We start from the raw sequence: 24,917 nt of genomic DNA on the forward strand, positions 1-24,917 counted from the left end.
AAATTCTATAAACAGCTAGTAATGGTTCAGATGACTTGGCACAAGTTGGCCAGTAAATTAGTAGATGTTGTTAAATTTAAGTCTACTTTCTACTTTAAAACGCGATACTTTCTAGCCTGACAAAATCCTATTGATTCAGTTCCTGGTCAAACAATGGAAGCGAAAACTAAACTTCAATCTATTATTGACGACTAATTCTTAGTGTAGTTCACATTCAACCGGAGAGATTATGGTGACTAGCATTTAAACAGTAGTGTGGTAGATATATTTAGTGCAGCATCTGCAATGTACTAATCCCACCCAAGTAGATGAATTCTGCCAGTCCCACTTTTTCTGCAGCAATGATCATATCTGATGATTAGTTTAAGAAGGAACTGCAGATGCTGGAAAAATCTTAGACAAAAATGCGGGAGAAACTCAGCGGGTGAGGCAGCATCTATGGAGAGAAGGAATGGGGATGTTTCGGGTAGAGACCCTTCCTCAGACTGATGATTAGCTATAATATACAACGGAATTTTAGAAACTGTACACAGCCTGTTTTTGTTAAGTCTAGCATGATACACAACTGTGCCATGTCGTGAACTTCAAAGCACTGTTACATTGGGCTGGCAATTTCAAAAAGCATTCAAACAAAATGTGAAACAACAAATGCCAGAGATGGCTGTGCACACAGAAAATAAAATATAAGCAGATCAAGAGGGCAACAGGACAAAAAAGATGTCCGAGGATATTTCCCCATGGCAGTGCAAGGTCAGATTATGAGGAGGTAGAACATTGGTGGCCCTTCAAATCCATTGTGGCAAGATGTGCCTGACATGCAGCATTGGGAAACAGTTACAGTACTGAAAATGTGCATAAGTATTGTCACCTGTTCACCACTTCCAGAAATCTTTCTTTCACAAGGAATATACTCAAACGTTACATCAGACCAATTTCGTCCACCTAGCCCCCATAATCATGCAAGATAAAGGAGTGGAGTTCTTCCAAATTACAGAAACTAGCAATCATAACCAAAAGATGTTCCAATGGATTTTTCTGGGCTCCACATTTTAAGCCGGGATCATAAGGAACATGTACAAGGAATAAATCCAGTTTGCCATCATTTGGGTAACTTTTTTCAACCCATTTTTTGTGTTCGCATTTAGGATTCGTCCATCACTGAGGTAACGGTGTTAAAACAGACCGTTGTAAACCGCGTGACCCTCAAACGCTAAACCAACACCTGGCGCTGTGGTACAAATTGAACCGAATTCTGAGTTACATACATACGTGCTGGACCACTAGAAATAGAAGCACATACAGGGACATCATAACCTCAACCCAACTATTGGTTAGCAAAATGGTTGTCCATGGTCCAAGTCTCTGCACTAAACTACAATTCCTCAAATATCCCAGCTCTATGGATCTTGTACCCATGTGAAAAGTTTGTAAATCTGAAATCCACATTCAGAGAGCAGTGTCCAATTCATCAGCAGAGATACCACAAGTGACCTGCTGGTTCCTACAGAAGATGGAGTGGATAAAAGACTCGCAGCATTATTCACACTGGCCGACCACAGGGCCCAACTTGGTTCATTAATACATAATGACACCGAATAGTCCCAAGGATCACCTAGACTACTGTGTTTGGGAATCTATGCCATGATCGGTTCGTTCAGAACGTGGAAACAGGACCCGTACTAGTTCTCGGCTGGGGAACTGTAAATAACCAGTGCTGGGACCACAAAAAGGAAATCACTGCAGATCCTCACACTTGGAATTACAGTAAAATGACTCATCTTAGTCAAGTTACCCCAATGGAGAGTTCTTCGGGGAGCGACAGGCCTGAATAACAACTATGAAAACTTTATAACCGTTTTAACTTAAAGTGTACCCATAAGTAGCTACTTTGCAAAAAGCAAGATATCCTCTCAGCCATTTTAGCTTTAGTGTAAGATTCTGGAACATTCAAAAAAATGTCAATGACAATTGCTAAGTGCTGTACAAAAGTAACAGCTGCACAAGGAGAAGGATACTCTTGCGAGAAGGTTTTTGTGCAATGTGCTCCATATACGATCATGTTAAAGACCCAAGCCTGTATGCTAGTATAAAATTAACTCTCTACAAGGGAATGCACTTTATACTATAAAGATATCGTCCCTGCCCGACTAGTTTACGCACAGCAAACATGAACAATGGGGACCCCAGTCTTCAGAAATCAAGAGTTTAACTTGCAAAATGATCCCATTCCTACAGACCCTCAATAACCTGTTGACTTAGGGCCCACTTGGTCACATTTAAAACATTCTTATGATTTACTTTTGCACATTAAATAATCGGCAACTAATAATCTAGATGGGATGTGGCGGGACGGAGTGGTGTGTTTTTACTATTGGTATCTCCATAAATACAAAATTCTGCAGGAGTTTAACTTTGGGGGTGCATTCTTCACATAGATCATTCCACTTTCACTCTGGGTTGACTCCACAGCTCTCAGTTACATCCCACAATCACCTTATTGTGCAAATGCTAATATTGCAACCAGGTTAACAGCTGTGCAGCTTGCAGTTCTAACCGCTCCTAGGGCTACACCCCTCCGATTACATTCTTCCTGCTGGAAAGACAGTAACCTTGATGAGGGCAGAATAAGGAGAAAGAGAAGTGAACTTGGCCTTTGTTCAGTCACAAAAGCAGCAGAGCAAGACTTTCTCGAACAGCTTTAAAAGGCCGTGTGTAAACATAAGAGTCAAATCTAACATTAGCACAGGGTGCAGCCCTTGCTGTTATGTTCCAGAAGCTTGCCTCAGGCGAGCCCAATCCGAGTCACAGCTCATCTATCCCAAAACAAAGCTCAACCTTTCTGGCCAGTCTTCCATTAAGGCATGGAGAAATCTTCGGCACAGGCGTGCAAGTGAAAGAGAAGAGCCAGCAACATTAGTTACAGTCAGAGCTACTCAATTAAGGAACCCTTCTCACTACTGTGCGGAGTCCAGGTACAAGTAACCTCCATTTGCATTTGCTTCATTGGCAGAATGAATATCTACGGAAGATATAAATATTTTGGGCTCTTTGACTGCATGTTCTCCTGTGGTAGAGTCACTGGAGGAGGCCGAATCCAGGTCCATTTGCCCCAGCTCCCCTCTATTCAGGGCTGGACCCGGCTCCAATATTTGGTCTGGCAGAAGTCTATGCAAGTTTTTACCGTCCGCATCGGTCATATCCGTGTAGACACATGGGGTGAGGGGAGATTCATCGACAGAGGCAACGGAAGCCTTCTGGAAACACTGGATCGACTTGCTGGCACTGTCAAACAATGTTTGCGGGACGTTCTCCGAATCTTCTCGTTTTGATTTCCATGTCCATGGTTTTATTCCAGCCTCCTGCACTTTCTTGGCCAGTTTCTGTAGGATATTCTGGCCCTTTGTTGATCTGATAACCTGCAGTTTCCCTTGTACTGCTGACCTAGAATCGGTTTGACCTTTCCCTAGAGTCGCTATAGAACTGTTATTGCTTGTTGACTTTGACCAAAAGAGAGCCTCTTGTGCTGGCTTTTCAAGTTGACCTCCATTGAATGGCAACAGGTCTGATGTTAGTTTGAATTTCTGGCTCAATGCGTTCACATGTTCTTTTTCATCCTTCACAGTCGTAAGGTTTCTTGATGCTACATCTAATACTCTTGACAATGTATCATGGACTTGGCCTGATTTTTTACTTTGCCTCTGTAGTATCTTGCTCAATTGAGATGATGGTGAAGCATGCAAATAATCTTCTGTAACAAAAATAGGGAAAGAAATGTCAATGCATTCTAAAAACACAAGTTACTATTTAGAAATAGCTGTAAAATAAAAGATTATATTTTATTATCATGTTGATTCAACACATAATGAGTTTGAATAAAAGTCAAAATTCATATTACAAATCAGTCACAGATGACCAGTTCAAAAAATATAGTGATCGCAATACAAACAGGACACTAATTTACAAACAGTGGTCAGTTCCACTGAAGTACTCAGATACAACAGCATTAGGAATCTTCAAGGCAAGGTCAACACCAAACGATGTCAATTTTAATCTCTCTGCTGCTCATAGAGTCAGTCATCATTTAGTTTAGTTTAGAGATACAGCACTGAAACAGGCCCTTCAGCCAACCGAGTCCGCACCAACCTGCAATCCCCGTACATTAACACTACCCTACTCACACACACACACGGGACAATTTTACATTTATACCAAACCAATTAACCTACAAACCTGTACATCTTTGGTAAGAATAAATGGGTCTATCAGATTGTGAGTGACCTCTGGTTTCTTGAAAGCTATAATCTAATGCTAGGCTACAACAGTCAATACTGTAACCAGGGAGTGCAAAAATGATTGAGTAATTTCCTTTGAGTGGCACTGCTGTAAACTATTGCGGGTGACTGTATACATGTAATTTATACAGAACTGTCTGACATTCAATGCATTTTTCTAATGTTTTTCTAATGTTTCTTATGTTAACATAATATTTTCTTATGGTCATGTTTGTTTACATTATTTTTTTAAATGGATCATCTACCGAGTAACTGGTAATGTGAAAATAATTTCACACAAACAACCATGTTCAAACAGGTAACCTATTTTAGTGTAGAAAGGAACTGCAGATAGAGGTATATACCAATGGTAGACACAAAGTGCTGGAATAACTCAGCGGGTCAGACAACATCTCAAGAGAAAAAGGATGGGTGATGAGTTGGGTCGGGACCTTTCCTCAGAATGAAGATGGGTCCCGACCAAAAACGTCACCCATCCTTTTTCTGCAGAGATGCTGCCTGACCTGCTGAGTTACTCTAGCACTTTGTGTCTTTCTAACCTATTTTAATGTTCTTTGTGGAGAGGTACATACTAAAGACTCTCATGCATTATTCCCAATCGTACAACATTGGTATTTTGTAGGTTCACATGCTTGATCAATGGCGTTTTATAATTAATGTCTTATTATTATTATTAATGTTTAGCGTTTTCAGAGTCATTTGTAACTGTCACCGTATGTCATGTTGTTACTTGTGGGCGGAGCACCAAGGCAAATTCCTTGTATGTGAATACTTGGCCAATAAACTTACTTACATTGCCTATTAATGTGTAGGAAGGAACTGCAGATTCTGGTTTAAACCGAAGGTAGACACAAAATGCTGGAGTAACTCAGCAGGACAGGCAGCATCTCTGGATAGACCCAAAAGGTCACCCATTCTTTCTATCAAGAGATGCTGCCTGTCCCGCTGAGTTACTCTAGTATTGCCTACTGATTCCTGCTTCAATGACTGTAAAGTAATTTAGTGTGTCTTGCTTCAGTGGCAAGCAATTTTCCAAATGTTGAGTGGATTATTGGCCTGCAGTCCATCACTGACGTCTGGAAGGATCCTTTTGCAGCTAGGTGTTCATGTTTTCCCAGGAAAATGGTCACCACTCTCACCAATTTTGTTGCAATTTACAAATGGACCACATTTCACATTTTCAACATCCTTTAATTTGGAAACAATGCAAAATCTTGACCTACAGTGCTTTCTGAAAGTAGTCAGACCCCTTCACATTTTCCACATTTTGTTACGTTACAGCCGTATTTTTAAATTGATTCAATTCTTCTTTTTAAAATCATCAATCTACACACAATACGCCAGAATGCAGAAATTTCTAAACACCTGTTTTCGCTTCTTCATTCTGGGGTATTGTGTGTAGATTAACGATTAAAAAAAAATAATTTCATCAATTTTGAAAATAAGGCTGTAACGTAACAAAATATGGAAGTAGTGAAGGGGTCTGAGTACTTACTGAATGCACTGTGCTTCTTTAGGAGCTACTGTACCTGAGAACGTTAAAGGCGTCTCCTCTTGGTGGCATACCATAGCATTCCTCGATATTAGTCCCTTTGTGCCAGGTGCTTCTGGATGGTCAATGGGACTGATTCTTCTAAGCTCTTCGCTTTGAGGGGAAACGGCAATTTTCTCAAGGAGAAGATGAAAAGGAGTTCCTATGACAAGTACATTTTATTTAAAAAATTAAATATCATTTTTTAAAACACTAAAAGCCAATGTGAGAAAACGGAGATCAATTCTGGGAGGTCTTAAAGCACATTATAGGAGAGAGTTCTCCCAACGATGCAGTTTTGACAGATGCACAATTTTGCTTTAAGGAGTCTTGAGGTTGAGAAAAGACCTCTTGAGGTTGAACATAGGCCTTTTGTATCAAGTGACATTCATTAATAAAATAGCATGGTCACTTCATGCCATTACACACGATTCCCAGCTCAATGCGGCAGCTGGATACATTTCATGGCCAATTCAATTCTGAAATGACTAGACAATCTTCTCAAGATTGAATCAGCATTCTTGTTACCTGGCATCTTTGTGAACAGAATTCAATCCTACTCCTACACTGGAGAAGGCGATGCCGACCTTATTTTAAGAACAATTTATTTTAACACCTCGGAGTTCCGAGGAATAGAGATAGCTTCATTTGGTTGCAAGGTTTGGCTTAAGGAGCACGAAAATGGGGCGGCACAGTGGTGCAGCTGTAGAGTTACTGCCTTACAGCGCCAGAGACCTGGGTTCAATCCTGACTACAAGTCTGTATGGAGTTTGTACATTCTCCCCGTGACCTGCGTGGGTTTTCTCCGGGATCTCCGGTTTCCTCCCACACTCCAAAGACGTACAGGTTGTAGACTAATTGGCTTGGTACAATTATAAATTGTTCCTAGTGTGTGTAGGATAGCGTTAGTGTGTAGGAATCGCTGGTCAGTGCAGACTCTGTGGGCTAAGTTAAGGTGCAGAATTAAGCCATTTGGCCCTTCAAATCTACTCCGCCATTCAATCATGGCTGATCTATCTATTCCTCTCAACCTATTCTCCTGCCTTCTCCCCATACCCTTACAAATGGAGAATCTGTCACTCTCCACCTTAAAAATATCAATAGACTTGGCTTCCACAGCCGTCTATAGCAATAAATTACACAGATTCACCACCTGTATGCACCGCGTATCAGCTTTATCATTTCAAATAAATAATAGTTGGTTCCCAATCAGCATCAGGAAGATCAAGAATAGTTATGGATTTGTTACATGTTACAGAGGGAGGGATGAAATCAATCTTACCAGCTATTGGCACCAGAGTGGATTCTTCACTGGTCTCCATTGCAGCAGATGACAGCTGAAACCACAAAGTACTAGCATTTCATAATCATATTTTATTAGCCAAGTATGTTTTGCCAAGGAATTTCATTTGCCAGTCATACCAATAAAAAGCACCAGAACACACAAAATATATTAACACAAACATCCACCACAGTGACTCCTCCACATGCCTCACTGTGATGGAAGGCCGAAAAAAAGTTTCCCGCCTTCCATCACTACCAGCATTGATCCCAGGCAAGGGATTGGCTCCGATGGTAAGTCCACGTACCCGCGGCAGGGCTCAAAGTCAGTCCCGAGCAAGGCTTCCAGCTCCATGATGTTAGGCCGCAGAGCGACCAGAGATACGATTCGGAAAACAATCGCATCTCTGGCAAGGTAAGAGATTGAAATAAAGTTTCCCCCGATCCTGTCCCCCACCCCCCACCATAAAACAAACCAGATAACATTAAAACAAACTTTTAAAACACACTAAAAATAACAAAAAGATAAGACTGTTGGCAATGGTACACAAAATTGCTGGGGAAACTCAGCGGGTGCAGCAGCATCTATGGAGCGAAGGAAATAGGCGACGTTTCGGGCCGAAACGTCGCCTATTTCCTTCGCTCCATAGATGCTGCTGCACCCGCTGAGTTTCCCCAGCAATTTTGTGTACCTTCGATATTCCAGCATCTGCAGTTCCCTTTTGAACAGACTGTTGGCAATGCTGCCACCGTGCAGCGCCCCCTGGTGGTATTTAATATAACTATTCTCACACTTTATTGTCATTTCAAGTTAGAGTTCTCCCCATATCCCCACACCTACCTCCCATTACTGAATAACAAAAAACTAGTCAGTAAAAGATATACATCAGAGGGAAATATTTTACTAGACTCAATATTAGTTTATGGATCTATCCAGAAATTCTTCATACTTACAGGTTGTCCTGTTGAAACAGGGGCACCATTATGTTCATAATCCTCACTATTCTTCTCACCACTTTTCTCATTCTTAAGTTTCTTCTCTGCTGTATAACAGACGTGAAATTCACAATTAGTTTTCAAAGAAAGAGTGTATGACCCAAACCAGAGCATAATGTTCTCAAGGTTGATTCTGGAACCGTACGGAGTGAGCTGATCGCAGCCAAAGTATTCATGATTCCAGGAAGTTACTGAACATGAATCTTTAGATGGACACAAAAAGCTGGAGTAACTCAGCGGGTCTGATAGCATCTCTGGAGAAAAGGAATAGGCAACGTTTCTGGTCGAGACTCTTCTTCAGGTCTGAAGAAGCGTCTCAACCCAAAACGACCCTGAGTTACTGCAGCTTTTTGTGTCTATCTTTGATTTAAACCAGCATCTGCAGTTCCCTCCTACACATGAAGAATCTTTACTTTTAAAATGACAACCAATAACAATTTAACATGTACAGGTACACTCATTTGGAACAAGTGAAGCAAGGAGGAGGGTGAGAGACTACTGAGTAGATAGAACTCATTTATGATATCTTTTAAAGTTGATAAGTTTGTGAGAAAAGTAGCATTTTTGAGAAAAGGTGCTGGAACCTTTGATAACTGTAACATTACCTTTCAAAGGAGCACCATAGTATATTCCAGAGGGAAGAGGAGGATGGAATGGAACATCAACACGGATACAAAGGTATGGTTTGAAAGATACAACAGGACTCTGAACCTGGAGTCAAGATGATGGCATTAAGAAATAAAAAAAGTTTGGACAAATGTATGTGGGCTCATTTTGCCACATGTGGAGTCATTCAGTAAACAAATCCATCTCTTATCACTTCACAGCTGAATAAAAAAAAGGGGGTGTTGCATATTTTTGGTATTTTGGATCAAAAAGGTTTTACGCAAGGCTTCTGGTCTGCAACCAACGACTACAAATATTGTAGACACAGTATCACCGAACCTTCGTGGCTATATAGGTTTGGTAATATTAACAATAGCTGTTCCAACCAGTTTGATTTTTAAGCCCTCACAGAAATAATTAAAATGAATACAGGCAGAATACCTGAAAGGACTGATATTATTTTTAATAACGCCTTGTGTTTTTTCATTAGCAGCTTCTTCTCCAAGCAGAGTTTTTGGCTTTGTTGACACAATTTCACAATTTCATTGACGCCCTGTGGGGATGAACAAAAATTTGAATGTGTAGCTTGAGGAACGTACTGATGCACATGCTAAAGGCAGCAACAACAAATTGAAACATTACAAAATGTTATTATTTCCCATAATTTTGCAGTATTTTAATATTCAAATAAATCTGATGTATATTGATGTTTGGCAAGTGGCTGAGCACATGGAACAGACGCAGCCTGCAGCGGCATGGACCGGTGGAGGACATTGAAACATAGCCTGGCCAAGCCAATCATTGCAACTCCAACCAAATGCCGCCACCAGGACAATGGGCCTTTAGGGCCAAACTAAAGAGTAACATTTATTTTTTTTAATTTCAGTTTTGAAGGGTACAAGATGGCACCTAATACAAGGCGACCCTTGTGTACAGACTCAGTGTGGTCTACTATCTTACATTTTTGTACTTAGTATGATGTGTCTAATGTGTAGCAGGATTGTCACTGCATGCAAAAACAATGATTTCCACTGTAATTAGGTACATGTGACAAAAGTACCATTGACCCATTAATGACAAAATCTCTGGACAGCACGTACTGAAGTAGTGCAACAACACATTCTGAAACAATTTACACCATTTATACAAATTTTAGGCAGCTTAGTCATCAGCAATTATTTGTCAGGCATGACAATGTGTGTTTTCTTTCCTCCACTCCTACTGCTCCTCTGACTTAGGAAGTGCTTTCCCTGGGCAGGTCTCCCATTTTACTTTGCTCTGGTATGGCCATTTTTCGTTTGGGAAATACAACTATTATACCTTGGCGTGCATCAGCCAAAGTGCTCCTAATGTTTCACAATTGAGGAAAACGTGATTTAAAACCCAGACCGATTGAGTTGTAAAACTAGCATTCTTTTCAAAATTAAATTAAAAAGGAATTCTAACTTCATTCTTTATTATCCTGTTATACAGTTTGTAAACATCTAATTAAGCAACTAGCTTTTGGCACTGTAAGAATTTCTTCAGAAAGCTAAACTTTGACATTAAGGGAATAAAGGGAATTGGGTTAGGACTGGAAAAAGTTAGAAGATCAGCAATAATGTATTGAACAGTAGAGCAGGCACAAGTGACTAAGTGGCCTACTCCTGGTTCTAATTCATATGTATGTTGTGGGAAAAAAACAACTGATCTTTTATAGAATGACAAGCAGAACTTTGAAGGCTGTATTCCAAGTGAGGTGCCAAGTGTCACTCTATCTTGCATCATTTTTGCCTCCTACCAACCTTTTACTATGGTGTAACATTCCTGGCCATTTTATCTTGTTATCCTATCTCTGCATACAGCAATATCATACTCCCCCTACTTGCAGAGCAATATACTGGTTATGCCAGTAGATACTATTTTGATTTTGGCGAGTTTCTTTAGCAATCTGTATCAAGTGGCTCTGTAGGAGAGGAGCTCCACTTTGCAGCTGGTAGTGAAAAGAAGCTGGTGATTTATGGCACTGAACCTCACCCACCAGAAGCTGTGTACGAAGGAAAATGAGGAGAGAGGGCAGACAGAACTATTTTCCAGTTACTGTATACACCATGGGAGGAGGAATGGTCAACATTTTCACCCTTTCTGCTGCACGGAAGGACAATATTTAAAAAAGGGACGTATTAATAATTCAGGGTTCATACTCTTCACGAAGATTCAATGTCTCCTGATGAAAAGAACCTCAGCTGGATGTCAGAGGATTCTGTAGTTTTAATCTTGCTCACTCCCTCTTTTCCCAAGCCTCCTGTAACCACCAGGGCTGCACAGCAGTGCAGTGGTAGAGCTGCTGCCTCACAGCACCAGAGACCTGGTTTCGATCAGACTATGGATGCTGTCTGTAGGAAGTTTGTACGTTCTCCCTGTGACCGTGTGTGTTTTCTCCGGTTGCTTTCCACACTAGAAAGACGTAATTTAATTGACCTCTGTAAATTGTCCCTAGTTTGTAGGATAGAACTAGTGTATGATGTATGACTAGTGTATGATCATTGGTTGGCACGGAGGGCTGAAGGGCTATATCTCTAAACTAAATTCTGACACCCATGCTTCTGAGAGATATTGCTCTCAGGGTGTTAAAGGGTTAACAGCTCCCATGAAAGTATTGTCCAGCTTCAAGCACAAGTGGTAAAGGCATTTAACATGTTGTACAATAATAAATATTCCAAACCACATCATATTTTTGTTCTGGGAAAAATGATGCAAAGACCATTTGTGAAGGACAGCAGGTCAAGGTTAAATCAAAAAGTGGGTACAGATTCTGGTGTCTTGCCCACTGCCTTCAGGGGTCAGAGACTTTCATGCAATAACCCTTTAAGAGCTCAAATATCTTTTGATGGGTTACACACATACTACAGCAGGAGAGATTGGCTCTTTTCTCCTTCCACAATTTCTTGGTAACTTAGGGCGATAGAACCTAGTCCTGAAGGACAGTATTAAGCCATCACAATGCTTAGCTAATCAAAGAGACATTAACAAACCTCGTCAAGGATGGCTCGCTTAGAAATCCTCTCATCCTCAAACAGCAGCGTCCGCAACTTGTTGAAACGTTTCCGCATCAGTTTGCGCCATTCCCGCTCCCTCAGAGAATGCAGCAGTGGATTCTTTTTACTCTTCTTAAACGTCCGCAGCTCAGATGCACTGTGGCTCTTTAAAATAGATTACACGTTGCATAGACAGGTGAGCCCAAATCCACAGGAAATGCCTGTTATTGCTAAAAATAGCATGCTACGTTGAAAGATCAAACCCCTTTTCTGGGTAACAGAAATTTAAACCAAGGCTCCAACAAAAGATACACAAACAGAGGTATTGAATTAAGGCTTGAATAAAGGAGATCAGAGGGACACAATTTCCCCCACACAGAGGGAGATGAATATCTGGAACACAATTTCAGAGATGGTGGTGATACAATTAAACAATTTTTTTAAAGAATTGGGAGGGGTATTTAGATAATAAAGGTGTGGAGACACACCATACTGCAGATGCTGGAATCATAGGTAATAAAAAAACCTGCTGGAAGTACTCAGCGGGTCAGGCGTCATCCGCGAGGGCATAGGATAGTCAGTGTCTGATAATAGAAACCCTACATGAAGACTGCCCAGAAGATCTAGAGGGATGCAGGCCTAATGTGGGCGAATGGGAATAGTGGAGACAGACATCAAGGTTGCCATGGATTGGGTGGTCAGAAGCGGCCCCATTTCTGTGTTGTGATGTTAGCCTGGGAAAGTCATTGACATAATCTCGCATCTTAGCAGTGGATACAGAGGATTTTGCAGAGACAGCATTGGCAGTGCCTGCTGTAATGAGAACGTGTCTGTGAAACTTGTTGACAAATAAAAATATTCAATGTTATGGAGAACAGAACAAGCACTGGGCTTATACCAGCGGATGGGTAACGTGTTCCATAATTTTATGATTCTATAGTTCCTTTACCAAAGCCACACAATGAACTAACATCCTATTAGACTATGCACATGTCAGGTGAATGCAGGACGCTGGGCAACGCCTCTTACCTTTATCTTGGGTGAAAACTTGTGAGATTGTGAATAATTATGAAAATGCCACCTAAACAAAATAAATATTGAATAATTACAACGCACAGTTAGAAGTCAGCTTTCGTACAAAAAAATTACCCCAAGTAAATTCACTTCTGCAGCATAGAGACCAGAGATGCCAAAAGGTTCGAAGTCCAAATCGCGGTGTGGGCAGTCAGCTAATTCAGCTGAATGGTTCACCTCAGCATACCTGGGTTTAGGAAAGAAGAAAATACTCCCCATTTGATGACCTTTGTTACAACTTATAAAAACATTTATATAGCACTCTTAACATCACATAACACTTTTCAGAGAATTGGTACATAAACTAGGATGTACTGGGATAGTCTTGCTGAGCTGTATACAAAAATAAATGTATTTCACTGTACCTGGTACACGTGACAATAAAGAAACCATTGAAACATTCAAAGCTGGAATAGTCTAGTGTTGCTTAGTTTAGAGATACAGTGCGGAAACAAGTCCTTCGGCCCACGAATCCGCTCCTACCATCAATCCTTGCACACTAGCACTATCCTACACACACACTAAGGCAATTTACAGTTTTACCAATTTGCCAAACGTCTTTGGATGGTGGGAGATCCTGGAGAAAACCCACTCAGGTCACATCCACAAAAGATATTGTCAAGTGTCCAAAAGAAGCAAGTGTTAAGGTGCATCTTAAGGAGGAAAAATATACAGAGGAGAAGAAATGTTGTGGAATTTCAGAGCATGGCGTTTGCCAGCTGATAGCATGTCTGTCAGCGGATCAGTGATTAAAAATGGGGGCACGCAGAAGAGGCCACATTTGGGAGAATTACATTTTGGATAACCAAGATTATGAAGGGTAGATGAAAGTCTGCTGCAGAGTGCCTTAAAATATTAAAAACTGAAGGAAGCAAGGGTTTATTGATGCCATAAATTGGCTCATCTTAAGGTTATGGTTGAAAACAGTCATGTTTAGTCTGTTTCCAGGGAAGGAGATGAGGTACACAGTTGAGTTTAGTTTATTGTCATGTGTACCGAGGTACAGTTTAAAAAAAGCCGTTGTGGCGTGATAACCATTCAGGGGAAAGACAATACATGATTACAATAGAGCCACCCACAGTGTAGAGATACATGATAAAGGGAATAATGTGAATAAAGATTAGTGCAATATTTCAGATCTGTTTGAGGCAATGATTTTTGTCCTGTCCACATTTATTTGGAGAAAATTGCTACCCATTCAGTTTTGGCAGAGCAACAAATGGATACCAGTGAGGATGTTCCAAGAGTATTTAGCAAAATAAAGCTGGATGTTGCATTGGTAACATTGCCAAGAATTTGAAGGAACACCAAGGACAGCTCCAGGGGTACAAATGGCAAGTGTGGGAGCAGGAAAACAATCCCTATAGATGATTATCTGATTCAAATTGCAGTTATAAATGACCCACGCAACTTTGCTTTTATTCTTGTCCTGTTGCCATACCATTTAATCCTTTTGCCATTCAACCTCCCCGGGGATTCTGTTATCATAGACCTTTCCTTTATCTTCATCTTATCATTTTTATCCCCATCCAATGCAAGATCAGTAACAGAAATGTGGACATTTCAGGTCTGTAAAAACTTTCACTTTCCCCAAACTTCCAGGTTGTTCTCGGGTAATTTATCCATTTGCCCTACGAACGTTACCCTATGAAATGCTTTATAGGGGGCACATGTTGACAGCTGACCCAAAACATTTCTTCTCTAGAACAAAGATGAAATTGAGTAAACTTGATTTCAAATCAAGTTTCCTTGAAAACCGAATGATGGCAATTGTTGGAATCACTGACCTGAGTGGGGCACATAATTTCTCAGACGACGAGGATCCGTCATTTATTTCCCCATCCTCCATCTCAAAATCCATAATTTCACTCTCTGAATGCGTCTGCAAGAATTATAACAATGAAAATTGGAATGATTGTCTTAATAATAGGATTCTCCACAACCAATAGTGCAAATCATTCACAGCGAAGCCTTTAAAGATGAACGCAGTTAACAAGTGCTCTTCCCACAAGAGCTGACATAATAAATGGATAAGGATGACCAAAGAGATTTAACATTTTGTCCTGGGATCCTGACCGTGGGTGCTGTCTGTGTGGAGTTTGCAAGTTCTCCCTGTGACTGCGTGGGGTTTTCTCCGGGTGCTCCCGTTTCATCCCACATCCGAAAGACTGTGTTAATTGGCCCTCTGTGAATTGTTCCTAGTGTGTAGGGAGTGAATGTGAAAGTTGGATAACATGGAACTAGTGTGAATGGATGATCGATGGTCAGCATGGACTCAGTGGGCCTAAGGGCCTGTTTCCATGTTATACCACTAAAGTAAACGGGATTTGTAGGGATGGGTACTGAGCATGAACATGTTGGGTCAACAGGCCTCTTTCTGTACTGAATAACTCAGTATGTTAAAGCCACTTTATAGACACTTGAGCACGTTCATTTCAACAGCTTCTTAATACATACCATTATTTCCACATCAATTTCGTTTATTTCATCCATATTTAAGTCGAAATCTGAATGACTGCCAAAATCAGAACTTCCAAAAGACGATTCTTTCCCCGCAGTGAAGAAAGTGTCTTCATCTTTACCATTACAAGACTTTCTTCTTATTGTAGAGAGGTCAAAATCATCAGTATTCACAAGCTCCTGGAAATCCTCTTTGAGGTTTCCTGCCATCTTGATAGTATCCAGGCTGCTGACCTTCATTTCATCTTGCTCCCATTTAACTCCTTCATCACTCTGCCCTTCTGACATCATTGAAACCATGCCATCTTTCATGAGTGAATCTTCAGAACGATCACTGTTTTCAAGCCACCGAGTATCAGAAGATTTCTGGAAGGTTAAGGCTTGTATGTCCAACATCTCCCTTGCACCAATGAATTGTTCATCCTCCAGATGGTCCTGAATAAGCTCAGGCCTCGGATCTACAAAAGGAAGAAGCTGATTAGATCAGCTCAGCTGGCCCTCCTACAACAGCTACAGATCATGTAGTATTCCTAGTGGTGGTTTGTTACATCCAAGTACTGGATTGCTGCAGGTAACAATGAAAGGGTCTGTCCCACTTGCCGATTTTTTCGGCAACTGCCGGCATAATTGACTTTTGACATATTAGGTCACCGAAAAAGTCGTGGAGAGATGCGGCGGTGATGCGCTGTGATGACGTATTGACGCGCGGCGTTTCCTCAAGTGTCCCAACATTTTTTTGTCGCCGCTGAATTTTGAAATGTTCAAAATCTTTCGGCGACCCTGATACGTCAGTCGGCGAAAAAAAAAAATCGCCAAGTGTGACAGGCCCTTAAAGGTCCACCACAACCATAAGCAGGAGACATAGTGGAATTAGGCCATTTGACCGATTAAGTCTGCTCCACAATTGTAGAAATAAGCTACTGCAGATCTTCATTAATACACAAAAGGACACAAAGTGTTGGAGTAACTCAGCAGGTCAGGCAGCATTCCTGGAGGACACAGCTGGGCTTTGGATTGAGATGCTTCCTCAGACTTCGCTATTTGATCATGGCTGATCTATTTTACCCTCTCAACCCCATTCTCCTGCCTTCTCCCCATAAGCTTTGATGCCCTTACTAATCAAGAACCTATCAATCTTTGCTTTAATAATATCCAATCACCAAATCATACTGACACGCTTATAACCAAAACAGGCCATCTGAGTTTTACAAGAAACCAGTTGCTTCACGATTACTCCTACAGATATCATTCCACATCTGCATCTGAATAGAATTCAAATTTTCAACCAGTAATAAGGTCATAAGTGATAGGAGCAGAATTCGGCCAATCAAGTGTACTCTGGAATACAATCATGGCAGATCTATCTCTCCCTCCTAACCCCATTCTCCTGCCTTCTCCCCAAAACCCCCGACACCTCAGTCATGGTGAGAGTTGACTACATTCTTTGGATTATCAGCCCAGTTACATACATTTCCATATCTACAATGGTTTTTTTGTTGTTGTCACAAACATCTGTAACAGGACGTCAAATTGTCTTCCTTCATTCTGGAACACACATTCCCAATAACAAGAACTATTTCAATTAAGGTCCTGCACACCATCACAACAAAACTAAAATAGCTGATTTGACCATCATATCCATGAATACACAAACATAGTATCTTCTTCACTGACCTTCAAAATGCAGTGAGATAAGTCAAAAGATAATGCAATTCTACTCTTGCAATAAATTAAGTATTGTAGATCTAAGTTACAAGAGTCTGAAGAAGGGTCCCGACCCTAATCGTCGCCCGTCCCTTTTCACCAGAGATGTTGCCTGACCCAGAGTTATTCCAGCACTTTGCGTCTATCTAAGTTGCAACAATCTGATTGATTTATTTATTCACAAAGTTAAAGCAAAAACACGTCTTACGGCAGAGATGTGAAATTTCCTCCAGCAATTCATTTTGCTTTTTCATTAGTAGTTCCTTTTCCACGGAGAGTTTATCTGATTGCATATCCAAGTCACTGATCACGTTAATGGCCTGAGAAGATAAAACCAAGACAAAAATGCCGAACTAGATAATGCTCAGAATTATTCTGTAGATCCTCTAACACACTGCAATGAAGCATATCTCCTGACACGAACAACAGAGGTTCCCATTTTAACCAAATGAAATATAATATTGCAGCCAAATTATGTAACTAATCCAGAAATGGAAGTAGGCAATACAGATGGCAAATCTACCCTTTTTATACTGGAGTAGTTTCACAACATAACTTGTTCTCAAAATGGTCAAATCCTAATACATGGATGAAGCATTTATATTCTTCATAACCATTGTGATGTGAACTGAAATCAGGATACCTGGTATGTAGTCCGCATCAGCTTCCTGCATTATGGGTTAATGCTTTACTAGGAAAAGGGGAGATGCAACGAGACCTGGGTGTCATGGTACACCAGTCATTGAAAGTAGGCATGCAGGTGCAGCAGGCAGTGAAGAAAGCAAATGGTATGTTAGCATTCATAGCAAAAAGATTTGAGTATAGGAGCAGGGAGGTTCTACTGCAGTTGTACAGGGTCTTGGTGAGACCACACCTGGAGTATTGCGTACAGTTTTGGTCTCCTAATCTGAGGAAAGACATTCTTGCCATAAAGGGAGTACAGAGAAGGTTCACCAGACTGATTCCTGGGATGTCAGGACTTTCATATGAAGAAAGACTGGATAGACTCGGCTTGTACTCGCTAGAATTTAGAAGATTGAGGGGGGATCTTATAGAAACTTTCAAAATTCTTAAGGGGTTGGACAGGCTAGATGCAGGAAGATTGTTCCCGATGTTGGGGAAGTCCAGAACAAGGGGTCACAGTTTAAGGATAAGGGGGAAATCTTTTAGGACCGAGATGAGAAAAACATTTTTCACACAGAGAGTGGTGAATCTTTGGAATTATCAGCCACAGAAGGTAGTTGAAGCCAGTTCATTGGTTATATTTAAGAGGGAGTTAGATGTGGCCCTTGTGGCTAAAGGGATATGGAGAGAAGGCAGGTACAGGATACTGAGTTGGATGATCAGCCATGATCATATTGAATGGCGGTGCAGGCTCGAAGGGCCGAATGGCCTACTCCTGCACCTATTTTCTATGTTTCTAGTGACCATCATGTGTGGGATTTTAGACACATCAGTAGGATTGACGTTTCACTACCTCCTCAGTCACCATTACAAGGAGCAGGGTTTTTGATTTCCATTTTGGAGTGAGAATCAGCAATGCTTCATTGGTAGCACTCACTACCATGCTAGAGGCATGGTTGTGGCCATGCGCTGGGCGTAGTACAGATCTTTAACAGTACTGTAGCTTGAGGGGTATCAACGCCTGGATGACATGGGAAACCCAAGGTCTTCATCTGTCCTACTTACTGGCCCCAAAAGATTTCACAGCACATTGAAAGAGCCACGGTTCAACACGAGAATCTGTAACTGAATGCAACCATGGAAATCTGAGGATTGTAGAGCTGGAGAAGGTTGTAGAAATGGGAATGAGTGGCATCAGAATGGAAAGGGGCGATAGATCAATGGACTCGGCTTCAACATAGAATGTTTTCAGATGGAAAATCAGCCAGAACACCATCAGTTTGGTCAGACAGTGGTAGCAAGAAATTGGTAAGTGTCTAATCAGATGAATTGCTCAGGGAGTAGAATTAGGTGTGTCTGGAAGAAAAAAATGAGTAGTCTTGATAATGGAGAGAATGTGGGATTTGAAGCCTACTTCAGAATCAAATATATTGGCATGGCTGCAAAAGGTCTTGTGCAGTCTCACAAGCAAAGATCCTATAGCAAGCAAGATAGATCACTCGACGAAAAAGACGTAGTATGGTCATGGGCAGATTTGTGGGTAATTTTCGGCCCCATTTCCGTAACCGGCTTCCGTCTCTGCACCAAAGATCCCATAGCGGTGCAAAGATACAAGTGCGGAGACGGAAGCCGGTTACGGAAACATCCTCGTAAAAATAAAAGTTCTTTGGTAAAAATCTTCTCCTCATTTTCAGAATTATAATTTATTAACACAAACTGTTCCCCCGCAACGTTGATTACACTGCGAGTCGGGTCGGGTCGTTACTGAAATGGATGAAAAAAAGGCCCACGTTCTGCTCCGTTGCGTACTACACGTCAGCCCATTGCATTGAGAAGGAATGGTCTATCTTGCTCCGCTATAGGATCTTTGTACACAAGTATGTAGACAAAGTAAAATACAAGGGATTCAATCATCTCACTACTTAGTTGGATGGAATTCCTGCCAACCAACTTCAATCTTTGATGAGACAATAGGGAGACATTTTAAAAAAAGGGATTAAAACAGGATTAGGATAAATGGGTGGTTAGTGTAGATTTGGTGGGCCAAAGGGCCTGCTTTCGTGCTGCGTCTTTCAATGATGTTGCCCAAGAGGAACCATATAGAGGCAGATTCGACAATACCACCAGACGTTTCAAAGGCAAGCATGCAGCAACATTTATTTTCTGAATGCAGTTGCAATGTAGAAGGGATATTATATTTAAGAAAGCTGGAAAAATCGAAGGTAGACAAAAATGCTGGAGAAACTCAGCGGGTGAGGCAGCATGTATGGAGCGAAGGAATTGGTGACGTTTCAGGTAGAGACCCTTCTTCAGACTGATGATATTACTATCGTTTCTGATAGACTACTTTGATGTTGCTGAAGCAATGACTTAATAGGGGGGGACGGGACGGGACAATGACCATACGCTAACCTGCAGTTTGTTCCAGCCATCTACATCTAACTCAGAGAGACCAATGGTTAAATGCGAAGCAGATTTATGGGGGAGGAGCGGTCGAGTTGGAATGGTTGAGAAATTCAAAATATTATGCTGAAGAACAGGCAGATCAACAAATCATATCTCTAAAAAAATAGCGATTAAACTGCCAAAACATAAACAGAAGTCATACTTTGAGCTCAAACAGAACAAGAAAGATTTCTTCTTCTGTGCACAAATAAGGAAGTAAATGTTCAGACATTTTCTAAACAAACCTTAACGAGAATGGCCCCCTTTGGGGCCTTCTTGTTATTGAAAACTGTGCTCTCCAATATACTAAAGCGACTCTCCATCAGTTTGCGTGATTCCCTTTCTTTCAGTTTGTGATGTGCTGCTTTCCTTCTTGCTGACCAACCGTACTCTGGGTCACCATGCTCCTGAAAAGTTAAATATCAAGGGGTAGGATATTATCTGCCATAGAGGAAACAATTACTGCAAGTTACAAGACTTTTTTTGTTTGCTAGAGCATGCTTTTGCATTTCTCAAGTGGATCTACCACTGAGCTTGAAGCTTTACTTACTTTTCTGGGCATTAGGATACAATGATTATCTCAGTTCCAGTGAAAATAGGAAACTGTAGGATTTATTTATCCACCTCCCCATTACTCCAACCCTCATTGATCTGCTGAGCTCCTCCAGCACTTGTTTTTTTGCCCCATTATCCGAGTTGGGCTCATCTACAATACCCCTGATGCCCAACTGGACCTAGAGAATGATTTTCCACTTGAAGCCTTGATTCTTAGCTATAGCTAACCCCAAATATAATCCCCAAATAACTAGGATTATTTGTAGAAATATATCGAGTAGAATTGTGCAGGCTATTCCCAAAAAACACCAAGTGCTGGAGTAACTCAGCAGGTCAGGCAGCATCTCTGGAGAACATGGGTGATGCTTTTGGGTTGGCTCTGACATTTGGTCCTGCTCCCCAGTCCCTACCTTGTCCCCACCATAACTGGTGAAAAAGTATGTTGTCATTACAGGATGAATAGAAACACAAGAGGCCATTCAAAAGGTGACATCTATGATCCTGTTGAGTCCACCCAAGAATTTACGTTTCCACAATATCTTGAAAATAAGTTGGGAAGTTGTGTCCCGGGGAGCCGCGCAGAACCAATCCACCCACCGAACAACTGCGCCACCGCTGCTGACCGGACGGCGAGGCGTGACTGGGCCGAAAGAGCAACGACGGCATGGAGAGTCTCGGCGGCAGCAGCGAGTGCCTTGGCGGCCGGGGGGGGGGGGGGAAGAGACGACTCGCGCGATCAACGGCCGATGAGCGTGTGAGGTGTGTGTGGGGGGGGGGTGTGTGGGTAGGGAAGACAATGGGGACCCGGCGTGAGTGGACCACCATGAGGGACAGTGGGAGAGCAATGGGCGTCCCGGTGTGTGGGAGGCACTCTAGTTTAGAATCCTCTGCCCTGGGGATAAGTCTTGTGTTTGTTTGTTCCGGTGAAGCGCTGTGCATACGGCAGCCAGCCAAGTCACTTGTCTTTTCCTTTTCACTTTTAATTACAAGTTTTCGTGTACCTTGTTGTGTGTTGTGACAGTTGGCAAACCAATTTCTCTCCGGGGATGAATAAAGATTAATCGTATCGTAATCATTACGCAAGTCAACATTACAAAGAGCCATTCAATTCGATAAAGTCCGCGTCTACACATACCTGTGCATCCATGTTGATATTATCCAACGGTTCCATATCTGTGCCAAAATCAGAGAAATTGCAAAACTTAGAGCTTCCAAAACAGTGTTCCTTTAGTGAATTGAAGGCGGAGCATTCCTCGTTATTAATGTCCTCTTCTTTCACTGAAAAGGTGTTAGTACCAGCAGGGTAGTCCAGTTGACTGTTATACTTCTCACTTAAATAGTCGCCAACCTTAACTGCAACTATATCGTCAGAGCTGGCTGAATTAGTCTCATAAGTTACCCCACTATCTTCTCTATGATCAGGCATGACCTCCAAAGGACCACCTTCCGAGTACCATTTCATCCCGAAGGAATTCTGAGAAGAGGAATCTCTCTCACTTGAGAAACTCACAGCCTCTCCAGTTTCAATTATTTCACCAGCTTCAGTGTTGCCTTGTGTTACAATTGGTTCCATTTCTGCAGGGGAAGAGAGTCTTTCAGTTTCTACGCTTAAATTCATATAAATCAATCAACTATAGAATATTTGAGAAAAGTAAAGCGTCAGTCTATTTGCAGAAATCTAAGGATTCATATTCCCTCAGATTTGTTCATATTTTGCACACTTACAGTGGCTTATGTTATTTCTCAGCAACATAATTCAGTGCACAGTCGGCTTTCAGTTGCCTGTCAATTTAAATCTCCATTCTATTCTCATCTGTTCTTCAGCCTCCACCAATCTTCCAACAAAGCCCAATGTTGTCTAGAGAAGAGCAACTCTTATTCCACCTCAACAGGTTGCAATCCTCCAAACTCAACACCAAATTCAATTATTTTAGATAAACTATGCTTATGTTACTTCTAATACAAGATATTCTAGCTGGAATATTAACTCAATTTTTCATTCTTTACAGGTACTAACTGATCTGTTGAATATTTCCAGCGCTCTCTTTAATTTAACATTTACAGCAATTGCCGCTGATTGTTTTTCACAATTCTATCACGGTTTTTGTTTTCCCTCTCTGCTGCCCTCATGCATCCTCCCAGACAGATCAACAGATTCACAAGGAATTACCATCTTCTCTTTGGTGGCATCAACAGAGTGTGGGTCACCTGAACAATCTTGGTCTCTGCCTTATTCCAGACAGGCTCTTTCTTTTCTCTCCTCTCTCTGCAACTGAAAATGCTTGTTTTTGCACTTCTGATGAAAAGTCGTCAACCCGATATGTTAATCATCTCTCCGAGCGCTTCCAGCATTTTCAGCTTGTATTACACAATTGTTCTTAAAGTTTTAAATGGCTTCAGTCTGATACCGCGGGGCCGGCATGGACTTACCATCACCCCTGGAGGGGAGCTTCTACCGCCGGCCCTGCAGTCTATGGTGCTTCTGGCTGCGGCGGGGACTTTAAATCTCGACCGCCGGCCTGCGGCCTACAACAATCTAAAGCCGCGGTCTCCGGTGAGGATGAGGAAGAGCCGATCCTGGACTGACTGGACTCTGGTCCTGTACACGGGGGGGAAATGGAGGAGGACTGGCCAAATGTTTGTGTCTTCCACCACAGTGATGAATGCTGTGGTGGATGTTTGTGTTACAGTTTTATTGTGTGTTCTTTATTATTGTACTGCTGCTGACAACCCAATTTTCCACCAACCCTGGTTGTGTGGCAATAAATTATATCTAATCTAATCTAATATCAGTGTTCTCCACATCCCATCACTGGAGCATGGATGTCTGATGAGTCCTGTGAGGCAAGAACTTTCCCAAACCCGAGCTCATAGGAGATGTACCTCTGCTGATTCCGAGAGTTGGTTCTACTCCCCCATCCCTTCCCCATAACCTTGCAATTATTTCCTTCAAGTTCTTATTTACTTTCAATAATTTTGCTTCCACCACATTCAGACACTGTTTCAATTTGTTAAACCATCTCCTCTCTTTGGTTCCTTTGCTAATTTCCCCATTGCTCTCGTCATAACCGAATCACCATTTAATCTCGGGACAATTCTGCTGCCAGCAGTTTTAAAGTTAAACCTATCTCGATCCCTGCCATAGGACTACTATCCCCATTGAGGGAAGAAATAAGTAGGAACAGGAGCAGGTCTGAAACCCTATCAGGGCTACTTCAGGATTCAGTCAGATCATGTCTGAACGAAAATTTCCATTCCTCCTTTCCACCCTGTCACTTGATTCTCATGGTGTCAAAATTGTGAAGACACAACTATCCTCTTAATCCAACTGCATGATCCTTCGATACAAGGAACTGCAGATGCAGGTTTATGCCAAAAGTAGAAACAAAGTGGAGTAACTCAGCGGGTCAGGCAGCATCCCTGGAGAACATGGGCAGGTGACGATTCGGGTCAGGACACTGCTTCAGACTCATGATCCTTAGCTCACATATGGGAAGGAGTCTCCCAGAATCCACCCTCTCAAGTCTTCAATTAACTTTATGTTTAAATGGAAATCAATAGCACATTTCAAATCATTCCGTCAGTAGAATATTTCTTAGCGCTTAACATAAATGATCTTACCAGATAAAAGGGAAATCTTTTCCATCAAGATCTTTTGTTTCCCCAGAAGTAGTTGCTTCTCCATTGTTAGATTTGTAGACTGTCTATCCAAGTTAGTGATTACATCAACAGCCTGTAGACCACAAGCAAAAACATGAAATACCAAAAATAATGTCCAATTTAACATTTGGGAGAATTTTGCAAATGACTTCATACATTTTTTTATCCACAACATTAACTTCAAAAAGGTTTGTGCAGACTTAGATGCTGGATGTGGCACAGGATACATTTGGATTTTCTCTCCAGTCCAGTGGTTGCCAAACCATTCCAATGCCTGACCACTTGCTATTCTTCTCAATCCCATTGCTATCTATTCTAAATCAAAAGTAGACAAAAATGCTGGAGAAACTCAGCGGGTGAGGCAGCATCTATGGAGCGAAGGAAATAGGCAACGTTTTGGGTCGAGATCCTTCTTCAGACTGATGTGAGGGTGGGGGGGAAGAAGGAAGGAAGAGGCAGCGACAGTGGGCTGACAGTAGGAGAACTTCTTCAAAGTAGGCATACCTTCGCTCCATACATCAGCCCACTGTCTCCGCCTCTTCCTTTCTTCTTCCCGCCCCCCCCACACCCTCACATCAGTCTGAAGAAGGGTCTCAACCCGAAACGTTGCCTATTTCCTTCGCTCCATAAATGCTGCCTCACCCGCTGAGTTTCTCCAGCATTTTTGTCTAC

General features: G+C 41.7%; 1 protein-coding gene across 6 annotated transcripts in view; it reads right to left on the reverse strand.

Moving 5' to 3' along the window:
* Nucleotides 1–6: 6 nt before the first annotated feature.
* Nucleotides 7–24,917, reverse strand: part of LOC116967820 — a 55,845-nt gene continuing 30,934 nt past the window's right edge. For 3 of the 6 annotated variants that reach the window (XM_033014429.1, XM_033014430.1, XM_033014434.1), the window contains 13 exons: nt 24,207–24,318; nt 21,721–22,160; nt 20,276–20,437; nt 17,170–17,281; nt 15,255–15,715; nt 14,585–14,679; nt 12,873–12,984; nt 11,721–11,888; nt 9,148–9,259; nt 8,059–8,147; nt 7,106–7,160; nt 5,822–5,986; nt 7–3,748 (listed from right to left, as the gene is read on the reverse strand). In XM_033014429.1, coding sequence (XP_032870320.1) covers nt 2,955–3,748; nt 5,822–5,986; nt 7,106–7,160; nt 8,059–8,147; nt 9,148–9,259; nt 11,721–11,888; nt 12,873–12,984; nt 14,585–14,679; nt 15,255–15,715; nt 17,170–17,281; nt 20,276–20,437; nt 21,721–22,160; nt 24,207–24,318 — 2,877 coding nt within the window. In that variant the 3' untranslated portion in view covers nt 7–2,954. Of the gene's footprint in view, nt 3,749–5,821; nt 5,987–7,105; nt 7,161–8,058; nt 8,148–9,147; nt 9,260–11,720; nt 11,889–12,752; nt 12,805–12,872; nt 12,985–14,584; nt 14,680–15,254; nt 15,716–17,169; nt 17,282–20,275; nt 20,438–21,720; nt 22,161–24,206; nt 24,319–24,917 lie in introns of all 6 variants that reach the window. The other 3 variants (XM_033014436.1, XM_033014435.1, XM_033014431.1) reach the window with 3 other exon arrangements.

This window comes from Amblyraja radiata, chromosome 41, assembly GCF_010909765.2.
Source record: "Amblyraja radiata isolate CabotCenter1 chromosome 41, sAmbRad1.1.pri, whole genome shotgun sequence".
Classification (NCBI taxonomy): Eukaryota; Metazoa; Chordata; class Chondrichthyes; order Rajiformes; family Rajidae; genus Amblyraja; species Amblyraja radiata.